This window comes from Lissotriton vulgaris, chromosome 3_1 (genome assembly GCF_964263255.1).
Source record: "Lissotriton vulgaris chromosome 3_1, aLisVul1.2, whole genome shotgun sequence".
Taxonomy (NCBI): Eukaryota; Metazoa; Chordata; class Amphibia; order Caudata; family Salamandridae; genus Lissotriton; species Lissotriton vulgaris.
The window spans coordinates 1,101,409,340-1,101,428,864 of record NC_141689.1 but is presented as its reverse complement, the minus strand read 5'-3'; the positions used below and the strand labels follow the sequence as shown (position 1 = coordinate 1,101,428,864).

At 42.7% G+C, this 19,525-nt stretch overlaps 1 protein-coding gene across 1 annotated transcript in view; it reads left to right on the top strand.

Moving 5' to 3' along the window:
• The window catches only part of LOC147727486 (alcohol dehydrogenase 1-like), a 384,718-nt gene that overhangs the window by 237,110 nt on the left and 128,083 nt on the right, over positions 1-19,525 (top strand). The window contains exon 6 of the mRNA XM_086963637.1: positions 3,272-3,532. Coding sequence (XP_086819763.1) covers positions 3,272-3,532 — 261 coding nt within the window. The remainder of the gene's footprint in view (positions 1-3,271; positions 3,533-19,525) is intronic.

Here is a 19,525-nt window from a genome sequence, read left to right as displayed (position 1 = left end):
CAAAGGGTCCAAGAGACCCATGTTATTATCTGTTATTATCTATAAATGCCGTTTGTGAGCTCCCCGTTCTCCTTTCTTGCGCCTCTTCCTCGTCGGTATTGAATTCAGAGAAATAAGAGAGATCTATCTCTGGCTCTGAGTTGTCACTAGTATCAATATCAATAGGGTGCTCTGGGCCTTCTCTTTGCACAAATGGGGTGCCCGAGGCACCATTCTTGTCGCCACCCCGAGGGTGTGAGGGGAGGGAGGAAGTTTTTGATCTTTTAGGGTCTTTTCCTTTACTTCCTCCAAATCTCCGCTTTATTGGAGCCTTTGTTGCTCCTTCTTGGTAATTACTAGTGGAAGGGTGTGGGGATGTTAAAGACTCTAATTTTTTATTGATAGTTTCATCAATGGATCCAATGACCTTTTCAAAGGCTTTATTAATGAGTCTTTCTAGATGTCCCTCGATGTTTGGTAGGGGTTCAGACATCTTTGTGTCTGTTTTAATATAAATAATTTTAAATAGTTGTTCAAAATATTGATTAAAGTATTAAATTTGGCAGTATGAAGAGAGTCCGAGTAAAACGTTGTATTTCCGTCGATCTTTTGTGCACAGTAAGGGTAATAACTGTCATTGTCTCGAGGGAAAGATGCAATGTCCCAATCTAATAAAATGGCCGTCTAACGTTATTGGAATGAGGGATTCCCAAGTGTCTAAGATGGCCGTCACGCATGTTAGGACGTGCGTCGGCCGATGCTTGCGGTTATTCCTCTAATTCGTCCCCCTCCGAGGCTCATTGTCGGAGAGGGGCGATTAAGCCCAAATCATTGCCGGAGATCGTAGTTGATATGGAGCGATAAGGGCAGAGGTTAAGAAAATAAGTATTCGGAGCGGGATTCCGAGCGTGTTGAAGGTAGGCGAGAATGCGGAGTAGATGTAAGGCGATCTCGCGCCACGCAAGATTTAAAAACTAACTCGGTATGTTATCCGGTCCAGAATCGGACCGGAGGTGGTTATTGTTATACTAATGAGGGTGTTCTATCTAATAAAACGATAGAGGTGAAATACAAACATTTTCTCGATAATTTTTATATAAAAACATTATTAAAGAGGAGTAATTGGTGTAAAAAAAGGGACTCCTACAACTAAATACAATTAATGCTCATGAATATAATATGTCAATCATAGAGAGACTTAAAATAAAGCAAAGACATGCAAAATCAGTTAAGGGATGTTAGAGAGATACTTATCTTTCTGAGCAGCAGCAACAAAGAAGGATGAGAGATAGTCTACAAGGAACTTTATACTTCTTTAGAATGTTATGTGAAGTTCCGTGTTCTTCAATTGTTGCTGCTGACCTGTAGTAATAAAGGAGATTTGCATAATATGGCCTCTGTGTCGTGCCATAAAATCAGTATTTAACATGGAGCAACATGCTTTCAAGGACCAACGAAAGCAGAGAGGTCTGTACCTCTCAAAGTCGAAAGGGATCTGCTAAAACAGTCTAATAGAATGAACACTAATTAAAACCAGAAAGTTTCAAGAGTATCTACATCTCTTAACACATCACCAGAGACCCCGATTATGTATCTTTCTTATGGTGTGCATCTGCAATATCAATTGATTTTCCTACCCCACAGAGCTCGAAAGATCAAATTAACTTTGGGCACCCTCGTTCCTGATACAAGATGAATAGGAGGCTTCTTCTTCTCATTAAATCGTCCTGTTATTGCCAATATTTCTCTTCTCATGCATCGCTATCTGTAATTCGCAATGCTCCTTTCTCTAGCTATGAAATCATGAAAATGCCCCTGCAAAGGGAAACAGCAAGGAAAAATAAATGTCATGTTAAAAAATGAAGATCTAGTCAAGCTAACTATAGTTAAGCATTTTCAATGTGCACTTCGAATATACGAATATATGTGCATGTGTAAAGTCAGAATAAATGCAAAGCATGAATAAATGACTTAATGATTACATAGGCAATGTACTTTCAATAAATGCAGTGTATCTTGAAATACAAGTGTTAATGTGAATGAGAACTACAAATCTCATGTCAAGCTAAACATTAGAACGCACGCATATAAATCTCTACTTTCTGCAGTGAATTCACCTCAGTAATGCATTTTTAAAGTTAAGGCACACAAAGTATATGGGGTCAGGTACACACACACACATGCACACACACACACACCCACACACACACACACACACACACACATATATATATATATATATATATATATATATATATATATATATATATATATATATATATATATATATATATATATATATATATATATATATATATTTATATATAGCTTCTGTGACATGTAGAGGTGGAGCCTAATTTATGCTGCTCCATCAGCCTTCCTTCACCCTCCGAACAATGCAGGAGAGCAGGAGAAGGAGGACAGACCATCTGACCACTGTAACTGTGATCCCTCCTAATGGTAGAGAAAGGCCATACGTGTTCTAGGTGATTTATCTTTCTGATTTGGACGTTCCCAATAAACATTGTTAGAAGTGGAGTGACCATTAAGCCATTGCTTTTCATAGTCCCTCCTCCCAACCAAAACATTAACAAATGAATCAGATTAAAGTCCTTTTACATTCGCTCCTGGTATTTTTCAAGTGCTTGAAGAGATAAAGATTTTGTTTTAAAACAAACAATGGCACTCGTTGAAAAGTTTTATTTAAGAAAGGAATTACACCAGGTAAGGAACTAACTTTATCTGTAGTCCTAGAGTAAGTAGTTAATGTAATTGGTAACTTCGCAAATTACTTTTGGCTGCATATTATTATTTACTTAAGGCATATAAGTGTCACAATATGATGCCTAACTTTGTTGCTAAGCTAATGAAACATCATCCCCCTTAGCAATTACTCCTTATATAACACCAATTGTAAATTGGGTTTTCTATGCTGATGTTTCATGTTTTATTCTTTTTTTATGTGGGATTCAATCCATTTCTAAACATGTATCATGGTGTTTGTCTGATAGCATTGATGATGTCAAATAGTATTGTATTTGTGAAATTATGTGCGAAGTTATAAAAAAGGGCTTGTTGGGTTGGAAGTGTAAGTTAATTTACTACCTTTACTAGTATATTTCCTATCTTTTGAGGTTTTATTTTGTAGGAATTACTCACCTCTCATTAACTTAAACTAAACCTTAACTCATGTTTTGTGAAGTAGTACCTTTACAGCTTGAATGTAACTTTGCCCATCTGTACTACCTGACAACAATTTGAGTTTTCTTTCACTGTCTCTTCATGAACCTAGCTTGAACGTGGCTCTTCTTGTGCTGTCTTTGGACTGGGAGGAGTTGGCATGTCAGCTGTCATTGGCTGTAAGGTATCTGGGGCTTCCAGGATCATTGCTGTGGCACGCACCAAAACCAAGTTTGCAAAGGCAAAAGAAATGGGAGCCACTGAGTGTATCAGTGTCAAGGACTGCCCCAAGCCTATTTATGAAATGATCTGTGAGCTGACCAACGGGGGAGTAGACTACGCGTTTGAATGTGTTGGAAATACTGGTGTTATGGTATGTACACAATATCTAGTTATAGCTTAACAATTGCAGGTGAAACATGTATTACTAATTTTGAAAGTATGAGCATTTAGGGGTACATATGTTTTCCAGTCAGAGAATGGCATTCTTCCATAAATAAGCTGTCATAATGTTTCCTGATATGCAACACATTCCTTTAATTTGCCTGTCACTGTTCCCCAGTTATTACGATATTAGGCGCTTTGGACTTAAGAAATTCGTACACAAAGAATTAACTAAATGTGACTGTGATTTTGTTAAATGAGTGGGTTCACAGAGAGTTTAGAAAAGATGAGTTAATGTTTTTGTTCTGAAGTGGAAGTGCTCGGCTGATCATAGTAAACTAGTTCCAAAGAAAGGGTACTTTCACTGCATGCAAGCTGCCTATTTCCTACCACCACTGACCAAACTACTTGGCTCTTCTTTGATATCTGAATGCCATTCTCAAAGTAATTCGGCCCTCTAGAGCTTTTATTGGTAATGATTGTTGGCCTCAGTCTGGCATCATTTCTACCTTTTCCATGCTAGATTTTGAAGGGAACTTGGACTCTTGTGTCCCTGTTGCTGCGTCCTTTACAAAGTTGCTGTCAAAATAGTGTGCCCCCTTCTCCATCAGCAAGAGTAACAAGGTGAGGGATAAAATGCTTGACTGAATCCCAGCCACTAGCAATCACTCTGGCCACATTCCAGGAGATTGTTTTTCACCCATCATGCCACTTTTGAAAAAGGGCCGCCTTATGCAAATCAGTACAGACCCTGCTCCTCATGGGAACTGTCCTCACCAAACTTGTAGGTGAGGTCCCTCCACAAGGGACCACAAGCAACCCCAGACCAGTTTCACAATACCTAGGGCTTTTCAGTAAGGTGTAGCTTGAGTCCTATGGCACAGTGGATACAGGATTCATGTCTGGGCCTACCCATCTCACTTAGAGTGTCACCTGCAAGAACAACAACAAAACAATGATCGACAGTGTACTTTAATTAATCTCAGCCACAGGGAATTGCTTGGGCAGTATTTCAGTCCATCATTTTTCACCCACCATGCCACTTTAGGCAAAGGCCTGGCTTTTGGAAATAGTGGGATCATCAGAAGGGTGTAGCATGACACAAGGAGCACTCAGGGCATCAACTGCAACAACAACAAGGCGATGGATAGATTGTTTTTTTCAGTTCAAAGAGTTTTTTTTAGGAACAATGAAACATCATGGTATACAACAATGATAGTGTCAAGTATGTGAGACTAGAGGGTTATGAGTATAGAAAATGTTACACAAATATTATGCCCTTCTGAGGCTAAAAGTAAAGACCGTAGGGAAATATCAAAGTAGAGCAAAACATTATAGCACAATTGCTCATGACATGGTTAAGATACAAGCAAAGCCAAATAAGAAAAATATCATATCACAATTTTTCATGACATGGTTATAGTCCACAGGAATCAATACAATAAGTGCAGTTGTTTACCAAACATTCCCAAAAAACTGTTTAGAACAAAGATTGAAAGAAGAAAGAAGAAGTAAAGAGAGAGTTGATCAGGGGACGATGTCAAAGAAAATACAAAAAAAGAGATGAGCGAGTAAAGAAAGGAAAGGAGGAAAAAGAAGACAATTGTGGCACATGCTAGCATGTAAATAGAGGTAAGAGGAAACAGACTACTTTGGAGTTAATAGCGTTATACACTGGTAAGGAAGAAAGAGGGAAAGGTGAGCACACAAAAGACAATCAGGGGGGTTTGTTTTACTGAAGATAAGAGGTATCAAGACCGTCTCATAATGCCATGGGAAGATAAATAGTATGTGACTTTATGAAACTTCATTATCAGTGCTTCTAACGAACCATAACCATTCCCGCCATGTTTTTTAAAAAATGTGTTTATTGAAAGCCTGCAGTTACAATCCAAATGCATCAATAGGGATCCATCAGTGACTTCATAGCATGAAATAGCACAAGCATTTTTGAGATAAAGGCCCAGATGCATCAACCTATTTAGGAAGTGCAAACGGTGCGAATCGCAAAATTCGTCCGTTTGCGATTCCTAAATAGGTTTCTGGGATGCATCAAGCATTTTTGGAAAATCGCTATTTTTAGCGAATTCCAAAAATGCGATTGCTTTTGAGGAATCGCAAATTTGCGATTCCTTAAAAGCAATGCATGATTATTTTTAAAATTGCGAATTCGCAATTAGGGGGTGCAAATTACCACGAGGTTGAACCTCGTGGTAATTTGCGAAAATGTGTCAAAATGCCCAAAGATGCATTTTTAAACACTGTCATGTTACACACACACATGTCCTTAGGACATGTGTGTGTGAAACATGCACTTCAAAATACATTTCAGGGGTGCAGGGGGGGGGTCCTTTGGACCCCCCCTGCACCCATGGAATGCATTAACATTTTGCGAATTCCAATTTGCGAATTCGCAATTCCCATTGATTCCTATGTGCCTTTTGGCCCATAGGAATCAATGGGAATTGCGAAATCGCAAATTGGAATTCGCATATTTGCGATTCGGTAAAAATTGCGATTTTTACCGAATCGTAAATTTTATGCATTTTCAATCATGCATCCCGTTTTGCGATTCCTTATTTGCGATTCCCTAAAAATCGCAAATAAGGAATCGCAAAAACGGTCTTTGATGCATCTGAGCCAAAGCGTCTTCATAGAGGAGAAGGATGCAACTATAGCAGCAGCTCAGAGAGCCAACAATCTCCACCTCCCAGCACTTAAAGAAAAACAGTATAAAAGAAACAAGGCATTTGAATGTCATTGTTAAGGAAATCTAGGGACACATCACTTGAATCAAACAACAATAGTCCCAATTGAGACACATACACTAAACATAGTAAAAGAACAGGAAATTCTATCAGCAGGACGCTTCACAAATCTGGATGACTCAAAAGATACATTGTCAATGGGGCCCAGAAATCTTTGGGAAAAGAGGACTCAGGCGATCCTCTGCATAGGTCTCCAGTTGTTCCCTGCAATAAGTTAGATCCCGAACCCATTTTCGAACTGTAGGGAGACTCTTTCCACCCCAGCATTTTGCCACAGCCCGCTTGTCCATTAAAGTCGCTACTGCAACCAAACGCCTGTTACATGGCTTTAGAGACTTCACATCTCCCAGCAGACACACCTCTGGCACACACCGCACTCGCTCCATCACATCCTCCATCAACACAGTCGCTACTTTAACCCAGAAGGCAGCCACGCCTGCACAATGCCATTCTAAATGCAGAAAATCGGCATCAAGCATGCCTGCACCTCACACTCAGTCGAGAAGATATATTACTATGCACTCCCCTCCCGGCTCTACTCAAACAGCTATCACGCTGACCAGACGGGACCCATCTTTCTTCCCACTGCGTTCACATTGCGGTTCGCTCTGAACAGGCTCACGCCATTGAGCGCGCTGCCAAAACATCCAGTAATTACTGAAAAGGTTCTCCGGAACTCCGGACACATGTTTGCAGGTCCAGCAACAACCGTAACAATGCCTACGCTATAAAGCCAGGACCCCTAGAAGTGACAATTGCTGCACTGCTACCCACGACGTGACCTCACTACAACCAAGTGCCACGGCTTATGTAAATGCAATCAATCAGGCAAAGCTCTTTATTGTAGTCCTGAAGATGATCCCAATTTAAATTTTGGAGATAGGGATTGAAACGTTTGTCGACTGTTTGTACAGTACTGCTCCATTTGCAATTTGTCATTTGTTTTGCAGTTACTGTGGGTTAGAGCTTACTTAAGATTGTATTGTATTGTAAGCCACCTCTTTCTCCAACTTGTTTGCCTGTTATTATTTTCTCCCTCTCATTGTTTTTTCTCCTATGTACTGTTTTTCCTTTACTTGGTACAGGCTTGTGCCCAGTTGTTAATGTGTGACTTGTTTCACTTTATAAAATGTATATTTCTATCAAATTCTCTAAATAAATACTTCTCTGTCCGGCTGGACACTGGAGAAAAAACACACAATCCTTATTCTAAGCCTGTGCTTATCATTTTCTTAAAGTAATCTTAAGCCTAGGACCTTTGTTAACCTTAAAAATGAGTATTACCCGGGGTCCTTCGCCACCTTTACGGGTTCCCTTGTTTTAGATACCAATGCACCTCACACAGCAGGCAGTCATGCAAGCCATATTTCTTCAATTGCAGAGGTGTATAATACAACTGATGTAAGAACTTGAAATGGATAATGCGTAAATTAAAATTAGCAGTAAGGAGCGCGGTCAATGTACAGCAAAACTGCCAATGTTCAAGTGGGAAGGTGTGCCTTAAGACTGGGCTCCATTTAAGATGTGAGGGGTGTTCTTCCGGGGCATTCTCACGTTGGGATGCAGTTTATAGTCTAGTGAACAAACCCTTACGTCCTTCCCCAGACAGCACTGTCTGCAGCACGCACAACGGCTGTGGTTCTGTTCGATAATCAGGGTAGATTGCCCTAATCGCCTGTTGCACCCTGACATACGTGAAGCACAGCATCGGGGTGAAAGCCTGACCCGCCTGAATATCTTGTAGTAAGCGGAACTGGCCATGTTTGTATAGGTCGCCCATCTGCACAACCCCAACCACATGCAGCTTGCATAGGGCAGAATGCTCCTGCGCCGCAGAGATATCCGGATGAGCCACAACAGGCAGCTTTGGGGCATAAAGGTAATTTAGCTGTGCTCTGCGGGCAAAGGCCCGCCAGACCCAGGTGGTACATAGCACTGGATTAATCTCTGCCCGAGGGCCTCCGTCACCGCCTGAAAGGGTTGCTGCTGCAAGTGGGAGTGGGAGGATAGCATCCACCTCTATCGCTGTGTGGGGCAGGAACTGCTGCGTATAGAACCAATAGTGTGCGAATGGCGCTTGGGCGCATAAATAGTCGAGACGCATATCTTGTGCCTTGAAGCCGCCGCGGTCAAACAGCAACACAAGAGTATTCCAACTACATCTAGGATTCCGCCCCAGACGAATGACAACAGGGCAGTCTGCAACATTTTAAAAAGGGTAAGATTCAAGCAGATAGGAATGTTTACAAATAAGTACAATAATTTAGGTAAAATGGTCATTTTGATCATAGCTATGCGGTCTGCGAGTGAAAGAGGTAGCCAAGCCCAGCGCGCAGCTCTATCTGCAATGTGTGAGATGGTGCAGCCATAATTCATGGATATCACCTGCTCAGGGTCCCTATGAAGCCAGATACCCAAATATTTCACCTGGTCGTGGGTCCAGGAGAGTGGGAAGTCCAGTGCAACTTCCTGACTGCCATCCGTCAGAGGGAAAACAGTCAATTTAGCCCAATTCATCCCAAAACCGGAGAAGCGCTCGAATTTCACATATTCTCTGAGCAGTTCTGAAGGATAGACTGCAGGTTCACGGACGTACAAAAGCATATCATCGGCATATAATGGCACTATAAGCGGGCACTGCCAGAAGCTCTTTGCATGCAACTGGTGGACCTTGCAGACAAGAGGCTCCAAAGCCAGAGCAAATAGAAGCAGCAACAAGTAGCAACCCTGCTGCGTGCCCCTTCCGATGGAAAAAGCAGACAACACCCAGACATTAACACGAACCCTGGCGGCCGGTTCTGTATACAGTACTCTAAGCCACTGAAGGAAAAAAGGAGGAAATCCCATACTCAGGAGGACCATGAACATGAAGCCCCATTCGAGCGAATCAAACGCTTTTGCTGCATCGAGCAGCACAGCAACAACCTGAAAGTCGGAATCAAAGTAGTATAATGTGGCAAATAACGTACATAAATTGTGCATGGTGGACCGGGCGTACACAAACCCAGATTAGTGGGGAAGAACCAACAGAGGGATCAAGGGCTGTAAACGCATAAAAATCATCTTAGCCAGAATCTTAGCACCAATATTAATAATGGAGAGAGGCCTGTAAGAGTTGCAGCGATTAGATGCATTGTCAGGTTTCAGTAGCATCACCAAGAGGGCTTCCCTTAAGGAGGCTGGGAGACTACCCATGTGATATGCCTCCACAAAGACCGCTTGAAGTCTGGGGGCTAGTGCATACTCATAGGATTTATAAAATTCACTAGGGAGCCCATCCAAGCCCGCAGCCTTGCATGTGGGAAGTGACATGAGAGCTAATTTGACATCCTCCTCATCGAAAGGCTGCGTAATATATTCTTGGTGACCCGAAGACAGCCACCCCTGAGCAATATCATCGAGGTATTCATGGATCTCGTCCTGTGGTGTGTCTGCTCTGCTTGCATATATCTTGACATAAAAGTCCAGTATGAACTCTCTAATGTCCGCTGGGGTAAAATGCACCTACCCCCGCCTCATCAATAATCTCCTTAATGTGGTCCTGGCTATGAGGATCAGATAGCTTCTGAGCCAGGGAACTCCTAGGTCTGTGTCCCTCCCCATAATAATGAGCTATACTGCGTCTAGACCTATGGGCCATCTCCTGATCTACTGTCTCGTTCTGTTCGGTAACCAATTCCCAGATTGCAGAGAGTGTCGAAGGGGAAGGGTCCGAGTCATAAGATCTTTCTAGAGCAGAAATATCTGCAGACAATTTTTTTTATCCTGCGCCTCAAATCGCTCAAAACGCCCCCCTGCATACCCATACACACCCCTAATAGTCATTTTAAATGCCTCCAAGAGGACGCCTTCGCTATCAATCGAACCCTCGTTCTCCTTGAAAAAGTTATGTATAGCCTCCCCAATGTCATGTTTAAAGAAAAGGTCTGATAGCGAGGAAGGCTGCAGCGCCAAGTGAAAGGTGGTCGCTGACAAGCAGGAACCTGCAGCTCCAACCGCTCAGGAGAATGGTCTGAGAATGTCCGGGCCATATGACGGGCATCCACTGCCCTTGTACACACAGCCTCAGTGACCAGAAATCCAGGCAGGACCAATTCCCAAGAACTGAGGAAACAAATGTACTACCATGCGCCCCAGGATGTCGCAAGTGCCACACATCCCACAGCTGGCCAGCACCCATCAGTCCCCGCAACACCTCAGATGCCTGCTTGAATCGCGAAGTCTCACTACCCATGCGGTCTACAGTCATATCCAGACACACATTAAAGTCGCGGCCCCAAAGTATCTCAACCTCCGGGAAGCTAGTAATGCGGCGTTACACATTAGAAAAGAAGGCTGGATCGTCTTTATTTGGACGGTACACATTCACCAACAATACACTCACACCACCCAGTTGCCCATGTAATATCGTAAGCTGGCCAGATTCATCCGTGTCTGCGCGGAGAACTGTAAATGGGACTCCTCGTTTGATCAATATCATCACCCCTCTTGCATAACTAAAATACAAAAACATCACCCGCACCCCCACCCACCGATTCTCAATATTTCATTCGTGAGGTGGGTCTCCTGCAAAAAGGCTATCTGCACATCCATCCTGCCTAAAGGTGCAAATACAGAGAGGATCTTTCTAGGGGTGTTGAGACCACGGATATTCCAAGTTAACAGATGCACTTTACCACTTAAGATATCGTGGGGATCTTGTGAGACCTGTCAGTGAGAACAATAAAAAGAGACATGCCTGCTCCTGCAAAAAAAAAAAGTACACCAAAAACTAAAAGTGCCAGACCAACCCTCCACCCACACCTCCCACTTGCCAAACCCCCCTCCTGCTCCCCCCACCCCAGGCCCCTCACCCACTTAAGTGTCCCCAACTCGCTAAAGCCATCCCAACCATCCCCGTCTCAACCCAACTCTGAGAAAAACAATATAATTTGTTAAAGGGGTATTCCCATGAGGGGCAACAGAGTGCCACTAGTCTCCTAACTAGTAGGGGGTGGCTGAGCATAAACACCACATACACCTGATCAGAACACAGTATAGAGCCCCGTGATAAGGTGGCACCATGGAGTGAAACTAAAAGGACTATATAGTGTCCATCTGCATGCGTAGAGGGCACAGCATATAACAGGTTAAAGATAAAGGTATCCAAAGAGCTACACGTCCAATCCAAATATCAATGTGCTCACAATAACCCTGCTATTCGTCAGTTTTGGATAGAGTCTGGGATTCACGTTGCCATCTCTTAAGGTGTTTAGCATGTTCCATCACCGCCTTGGGGTTGGGGGAAGATCCTGGAGTCCCCATCTGGACAAATCTTCAAACGGGCTGGGTATAACATAGCATAAGGGACACCTTCAGATTGTAAAAACTTTTCCACCACTCCGAACTCCCTCCGGGCAGCTTGCACATTTACAGTAAAATCAGGGAGGAAAGAGAGAGTATTGCCTTGAAGTACGATAGTTCCCTTGTCCATGGCCATGCGCAGGATGGTGTCTTAATCCCTGTAATTCAAAACCTATGCAATAACAGGGCCTGACGGAGCCCCTGGGACAGGCCTAGCCACAAGGGAGTGGTGAGCCCACTCAACAATGAACATGGCAGAAAGCAGTTCAGTACCAAAAATGTCCTTAATCAAGTTCTCGATAAAGGTCTCCATATTTCCCAAGATCGTTGATTTCGGCAGCCTCATTATTTGAATGTTATTCCTGCGTGAGCGGGTCTCCAAATCCTCATTCTTGGTCTGAATGAGGGAGAGAACTTTCTCCATGTTGAGTGTTTTCCCCGCCACCTCACTCAAACCATCCTCCGCCGCAGATACACGTTGCTCCACTTCTCCCACATGTGCGCCCTGTTTTTCTAGTAGTGACGACATGTGGTCGAGGCGTTGATGAACTGCAGCAATGGTGCCTTCTATGGATTGGAGGCTGCGCTGCTTTGCTAGTAGCTTTGTCTCTGGCATGGAGGGACCCCTGTTTTGAGCATCCGCCTCTGAGTCAGAGGCAGCTTTTTGTGGGGTCTTAGATGTATAACGCGCCTCAAACGTGAGGCGTGGTTGAGATTTATCTGTTCTCTCTATCCTGTCAGCAGAGTGAGTCTCACCACTGTGGAAATGTTAGATTGGGCCCTCCTGGTATGAAATGTGGTAGGATCCGGCATGGGGCAATCAAGCGCACCACAGAGCTGGACACTTAGAACACTTAGGCCAGATCCTGCCCCGCACCACGTGACAGGCCCCACAAGGTACACTCCCTGGGTTAAACAGCAAAGTTAGGTACCAAGTCCCCACAGCTCAATGTGCGATGGAGAGAAGCACCACATAACACGGCAGCCACATGACCCCCCTCAGGTACAGGATAGACGTACTCCTGAGTGGCAAGGCACATCTGCAGGTCCTCCCAACCGACGCAGGTGCAGGGCAAGTGCAGCAATTCCGGGAGATAGTCCAGCGGCCAGCAGTCAAATTTCAACGAGGCATGGATAGCTCAAAAAAGTCAGGAAGGCCTAAGCACCAGGCAATGGAGACCCAGCTCAGTCAGGGGGCAGCTCTGCAATGCAGATGCCAGCCAGAAGCCGCAGCAGAGCCCCCCTGAATATTGAAAGCGCTTCCGAAGGATCTGGTCCCCAGCAACAATAAGACAAGACAGTAGAAGGGCGGGTGGTGCAGGCACACTCCAGGGTCCACTGCACAGATACCCTTGGCCCTGACGGCCCAGACTCAGTGGTCCCGCAGGTGTTCACAAGGCGGCACAATCGGGAGGCCGCAGCAACGAGGGCCCACCTGCCCCGGCCACAGCTCGCAGGCCATGGCTCGCTCCCTGGCCCGCACCCGCCTCAGCAGTCACCAGCCAGGATCGAGCCTCCACACCACTTACCACAGCCAGCGCAGGCAGCAATCTGCTCTCCCATGCCGTCTTGTGGCCCACCTCTGTTCAGTCAGCTCCGCAGACACTCTCACACCACAGCCTGGTTTGTGCTCCCCTAGCCTCCGGTGAGATCGCACACCTCTGTGCAGTAGTCCGCTCTGCAGCCGTCATGGCAATATTTAGGCAGCTCCACACTTCTCCCGAGCTCCACAACCATATTCCTCCAGGCACAAGCGCAGACACAGCAGCAGGCAGGTTCTGCACTCAGGGCCCCACAGTGGCCGCCAGGTTGTAGATGCACCACTCGGACCGAACCGCACAGCGTATAGTGCGTTGTCATGCTCTATAGGAGCCCAAACTGGCACAGGATATCCCAGAGGGGCTTGCAAATCAGGTCTGCCACGTTAGTGCCATGGATGCAGTAGTTAACATGGATTGGGGCTCAGCCGGGCAGAGCCTCACTAGAGTGCAGCCATCTTGCTGTGCGCCCCCCAAACTTTCCAACCATGTTTGATGTGATATTCTTTGAGAACTCTTCTACTCAAAGAGAATCAATTTTATTACTAATGACAGCATCAGGTCAATCAAAAAACAGTCTGTTGGAGCAATATTATTTGCTTAAGTAGATAAATAAATCCCGAAGGTGGTAGTAATGGAGTCAAGATTTAAAGTGGAAGCCCCTAATATTGTGTATTGTGTCCTGAATCCATTGCCACATCAGTCTTATATGAATGCAATCGTAGAAGATATGATCAATGTCCCAAGGGGCTAAGTTACAGTTCCAGCACTGATTTGTGCTAGTGAAGCCTAATTTATGGAGTTTCTCAGGCATCCAGCATATGTTGTGCAACATTCAAAACCTCATTTGGGTTAGAGCGGATGTAATTCCCCCTTAATCGGGTGAGTTCAATATATCTGTCTATTGGAATATCTGCTTTGGTTTGGGATCTGTTGATTAAGTTCCAAGAATTAATAGTTTTCTTCACCAATCGTGGACATGGTTTTGCCAAAAAGTGAAATACTCTGGATGCAGCAAGTCCTAATTTGGTGAAGCTGCCTAAAAGAAGTGGTAAATCAGGAGGATACGTAGCACCACATTTTCTAACTGACACTTTGAGTTTGAGAAAGTTGTAAACATCTGCATTTCGAAGATTATATTTAGCCTGTAAAGTTGTAAAAGAGACAGGATTAGTTTGGTCATCTAGGTTCTTACTCATTGTAATTCCTTTTGTGGCCCAATAATTCCATATAGGATCATGATCATGTAAGTGGTTGTTGGGTTGAAGAATGATAAGGATGCCATGTCAAATGTTTTGGATTGACTCTCAAGTTTTTGTCTTTAAAGCATAGTGTATCTATTGTGTCATATAAAATAATTGTAGAGGGCTCTAAATTAAGCCGGGTAATGTTATTTATTGTGATTAAGGTGCAGAAAGAAAGTGACCCTGATATAGCCCTTTCTATATGTAACCAAATGGGCAAGGATGTATTTGTGGGTTTGAAATACCAAGGGGCCGATTCACAGAACTAACTTATGACAAAATCCTAAATTTACTACTTTTGGTATTCACAGAGGGCATTTAGTGGTCTTAAATTAGGATTTTGTCTTAAATTAGGGTTTTGTCTTAAAATAGAATTTTGTCCTAAATCAGGATTTTGTCTTAAATTAGGATTTTGTCCTAAAATAGGATTTTGTCTTAAATTAAATTTAAGACAAACTTAAGTTAAACTTAAATTTAATTTACGACAAAATCCTAATTTAAGACAAAATCCTAATTTAGGACAAAATCCTAATTTAGGGCAAAATCCTAATTTGAGACAAAATCCTAATTTAGGACAAAATCCTAATTTAAGACTAAATCCCAATTTAAGACTACTAAATGTCTTCTGTGAATACCAAAAGCAGTACGTTGAGAATGTTGTCGTAAATTAGTTCTGTGAATCGGGCCCCAAGAGCCTTGTCTGGCTAGAAAGCTAATTGGTACCTGCGATTGTCAGGAAATTTAACAGCACCTTCTGTTTTGCCAAGTCTAAGGCCCAGATTCTGAACACTGTCACAAAACGCAATGCAGCCCCCAAAGAAGCAGTGCTGCATTGCATGATAGGGAGAGAGCAGGAGATCGCCATATTCACAGAGATATGGCACTCTTGTTTTCGAAGCGCCTGTGCTGATTTCAGCTGCTGTGTGCTAGGCACACACCTTTAGCACCACAGTGCTAGGGTGTGTGCCTGAGTCAAGTGAAGGTTTTGTACAGGAAAGGTAGCCTTCCTGTACAAAATACTATCCCTAGACACACTTCAAAGCTTTTCCTAATTTGTATGGGTGCTGCACAGTGCAGCACGCATGGAAAGTCGGAAAAAATAAAGGAGATTAAAAACATTTCTCCTTTTAATGCCTGGTTCACAGCAGTATACATTTTTGGCCCTAAACCCTGTCTACTAATGTTAGTAAATATGTTTTAGTGTCAAAAAGCATGGGTGGTTGCTCAGGAAGAAATGCAAAGCAGCATTTTGGGCAGCTTTACGTTGCTTTTACAAAATCCTAAATTTACTACTTTTGGTATTCACAGAGGGCATTTAGTGGTCTTAAATTAGGATTTTGTCTTAAATTAGGGTTTTGTCTTAAAATAGAATTTTGTCCTAAATCAGGATTTTGTCTTAAATTAGGATTTTGTCCTAAAATAGGATTTTGTCTTAAATTAAATTTAAGACAAACTTAAGTTAAACTTAAGTTTAATTTACGACAAAATCCTAATTTAAGACAAAATCCTAATTTAGGACAAAATCCTAACTTAGGGCAAAATCCTAATTTGAGACAAAATCCTAATTTAGGACAAAATCCTAATTTAAGACTAAATCCCAATTTAAGACTACTAAATGTCTTCTGTGAATACCAAAAGCAGTACGTTGAGAATGTTGTCGTAAATTAGTTCTGTGAATCGGGCCCCAAGAGCCTTGTCTGGCTAGAAAGCTAATTGGTTACTGCGATTGTCAGGAAATTTAACAGCACCTTCTGTTTTGCCAAGTCTAAGGCCCAGATTCTGAACACTGTCACAAAACGCAATGCAGCCCCCAAAGAAGCAGTGCTGCATTGCATGATAGGGAGAGAGCAGGAGATCGCCATATACACAGAGATATGGCACTCTTGTTTTCGAAGCGCCTGTGCTGATTTCAGCTGCTGTGTGCTAGGCACACACCTTTAGCACCACAGTGCTAGGGTGTGTGCCTGAGTCAAGTGAAGGTTTTGTACAGGAAAGGTAGACTTCCTGTACAAAATACTATCACTAGACACATTTCAAAGCTTTTCCTAATTTGTATGGGTGCTGCACAGTGCAGCACGCATGGAAAGTCGGAAAAAATAAAGGAGATTAAAAACATTTCTCCTTTTAATGCCTGGTTCACAGCAGTATACATTTTTGGCCCTAAACCCTGTCTACTAATGTTAGTAAATATGTTTTAGTGTCAAAAAGCATGGGTGGTTGCTCAGGAAGAAATGCAAAGCAGCATTTTGGGCAGCTTTACGTTGCTTTTACTTGCAAACTAACAATAATACCAAGTAGCTTTGGTTTGTTTATCCCCCCAAACATTTAGCATCAGGTTAGGGTTCCAAAAGTAACTCTAACCCAATGCTAAACCTTAGTCAATCTGGGCCCTAAAAGTGAGCAGCGATATTCTGGTTTTCTTCTGTTTCCAGAGGAAGCCCATTAGCAGATTATCTATATTTTAAAAAAAACTTTGATGGAGTTTGAAGGGGAAGCATATCCATCGAAAAAGTGATGATGGGGGTTTCCATCCATTTAACTGTTTCTAATCTGCACCACCAAGTGATTAATGTTGGTGACCATTGTACCTTAACTTCAGCAATTGTTTTGTTTTCATTCAGTGTTAAATGTGTCTGTCAAATTGCATCCAAACCAGATTCCTAGGTATTGTAATGATTTGTTTTGCCATTTAAGGCCCAAGCCTTGGTTAGAAGAGGGCAAGCAGTGTACGTTTACAGGAAATATCTCAGTTTTCTTTATTGAGGGAGTAGCCAGAAATGTTTGAATAGGCATCAATTGTTTTTAGTAGTCGGGGAATGGAGCAATCAGCTTGATCAGTCATTATCAGTACATTATCAGCATACACTGGCACCTTTTGTGTTCTGAAGGAGAAAGGGATTCCCACAATGTCACTGTTTATGCGAGGCATATTCAGGAGGGATTTAATAGCCAATTTAAACAGGAGTGGGAACAAGGGGCAATCCTGCAGGGTAACTTGATTTATTGAGAAGGAAATAGATAAACAGTTGTTGACTCAGACAGCTGCTTTTGGATTAGAATAAAGTGCAAACACCATCTTAATTAAGTTTTATCCCAATCCAAATATCTGCATGGTGGCTCTCAGAAAAGGCCAGGATACCTCATCAAAGGCCTTTCCTGGGTCCAGAGAAATGGCTGAAACCGGTGAATCAATTAACTTACACTTTTTCATGTCATGACACAGTAGCCTGACATTATCATTCACTAATCTCCCTTTAAGGAAGCCGGATTGAGATGGGTGAATTAGTTGACAAAGGATTTTTTCAATCTAGATGCAAGCACCTTTGCATATATTTTGCAGTTGAAATTCCAAAAGAATACGGGACCATAGTTCTTAACATCTGGTTAATCTTTCCCCTCTTTCGGGTACACAGCTATTGTGGCACTAGATGTCGAACCCCTGTGTTTGAGAAGTGTTGAAATAAGTTGTACAGGGAAATTTTTATGGAATCTGCAAATATCCCATACAATCTACAAGTGAAACCATTAGGTCCCGGTGCATTCCCTTGTTTGAATCCCTTGATAACTAGGGGTCTTCTCTAATGTGTAATGGGACTATTAAGTTGGTATTCAGCTTCTTTTGTTATGGATCGAAGCTGGAGATTAGCTAGAAAGATTATACAAGTCCCCAGGATGATTGTAGGGTCTGGTGTATTAGATTTTTATAGAGATTCTGAAATGACTCTTAAGTATCCGAAGAGGATGTAACATTAAGTCTACAATCATTTCTTGTAGATGGTATAGTCAACTTGTTATTGCCAAATTTTAAGTATTTTGCTAGGTACCGGCTTGCCTTATTTCTTTCTTTAACAAAATAAAAATGTTATTGCACATATTCAACCAATACAAAATAGATCCTCTTTTACCCCCGCCCTCTCCACCCCACGCTTGAAAATTGTATCTGCAAACCAAAGACAATACAATTCATAACTGTTGGGTTAAGAATAAATACACCTCATATGCTAAGAAATTCATAGGTACCGGTAGCCAGCTGTTTTTTATTTTTTTTAAAGTGCAAGTACTAAGACAAAGAGAGTTGCTAAAAACCTTACCGAACAATACAATCGGTAAAATATATTAGCTTAGGTTCCCCATCTTGCTAAAGGGGCCCTGATTGACAACCCTTTTTTCCTTGCTTTATGACCTTTTCTAGCATAAATTGCTTTCTCAAGGTTAGAAACAGCAGGTACGCAAATCAGCCAAAACTTAAACCATAGAGTTTGTGGATCGAGCCATGCGGAGGCAATTGTCAGTCTAAGAATCGGCCTTGCAACCTCAAGGAACTGTACTATATCATGAGCAAGTCCCTCATCAGATAATCCAAATAGAATCGAAATTTGCCTAGCTTAGTAACGGTAAGTTTCAATTCTATTAAGGACACGGAGGCGAGGATTATGCTTTTTCCCTTCTTCGCTGTTTATTAACAAAAGCAATCAGCAGCCAAAATGCATCATTGTAAGCCTTATACCTCAGAACAAAGGATAAAAAGGCTAACATAACGTAGAAAAATCCTGAATAAAACTACAAATCCCATGGTCATCATTATAACTGTCTGTAACATTGTCCTTCGTTAGTGTCCATGACATGTAGATAGGACGTCCCTCCAATGACCACTTCCTCTTTCTTCGCGCGAGTCACGCCTCAACTTCACTGGTCCTGTTTCGGACCGTCGTTACCTAACAAGAAGCATACCACAGCATCAGTGGTCTGTAAATTCAACAATGCAGTACAGGCAGAAAACCACTAGTATTAACACAACACATCTCATCAAATACCACTGGAAAACCTGCGTACTTACTGCAGTACGGGGGGGATCGCCTCCACCGGTGGCTGGGAGGGATAATCCTCGCCTCCATGTCCTTAATAGAATTGAAACTTACCGTTACTAAGCTAGGCAAATTTCGATTCTATGTCAGGACCGGAGGCTTCCGATTATGCTAGTTTAAAGCTTACTTACCACCAAATGTGCTATATCCACCACTGGTTTGAAATAAAACCGTTTAAAGGTGGAATCCGAGGACCAATCCGCTGCACGCATCAGGTCCTCCAG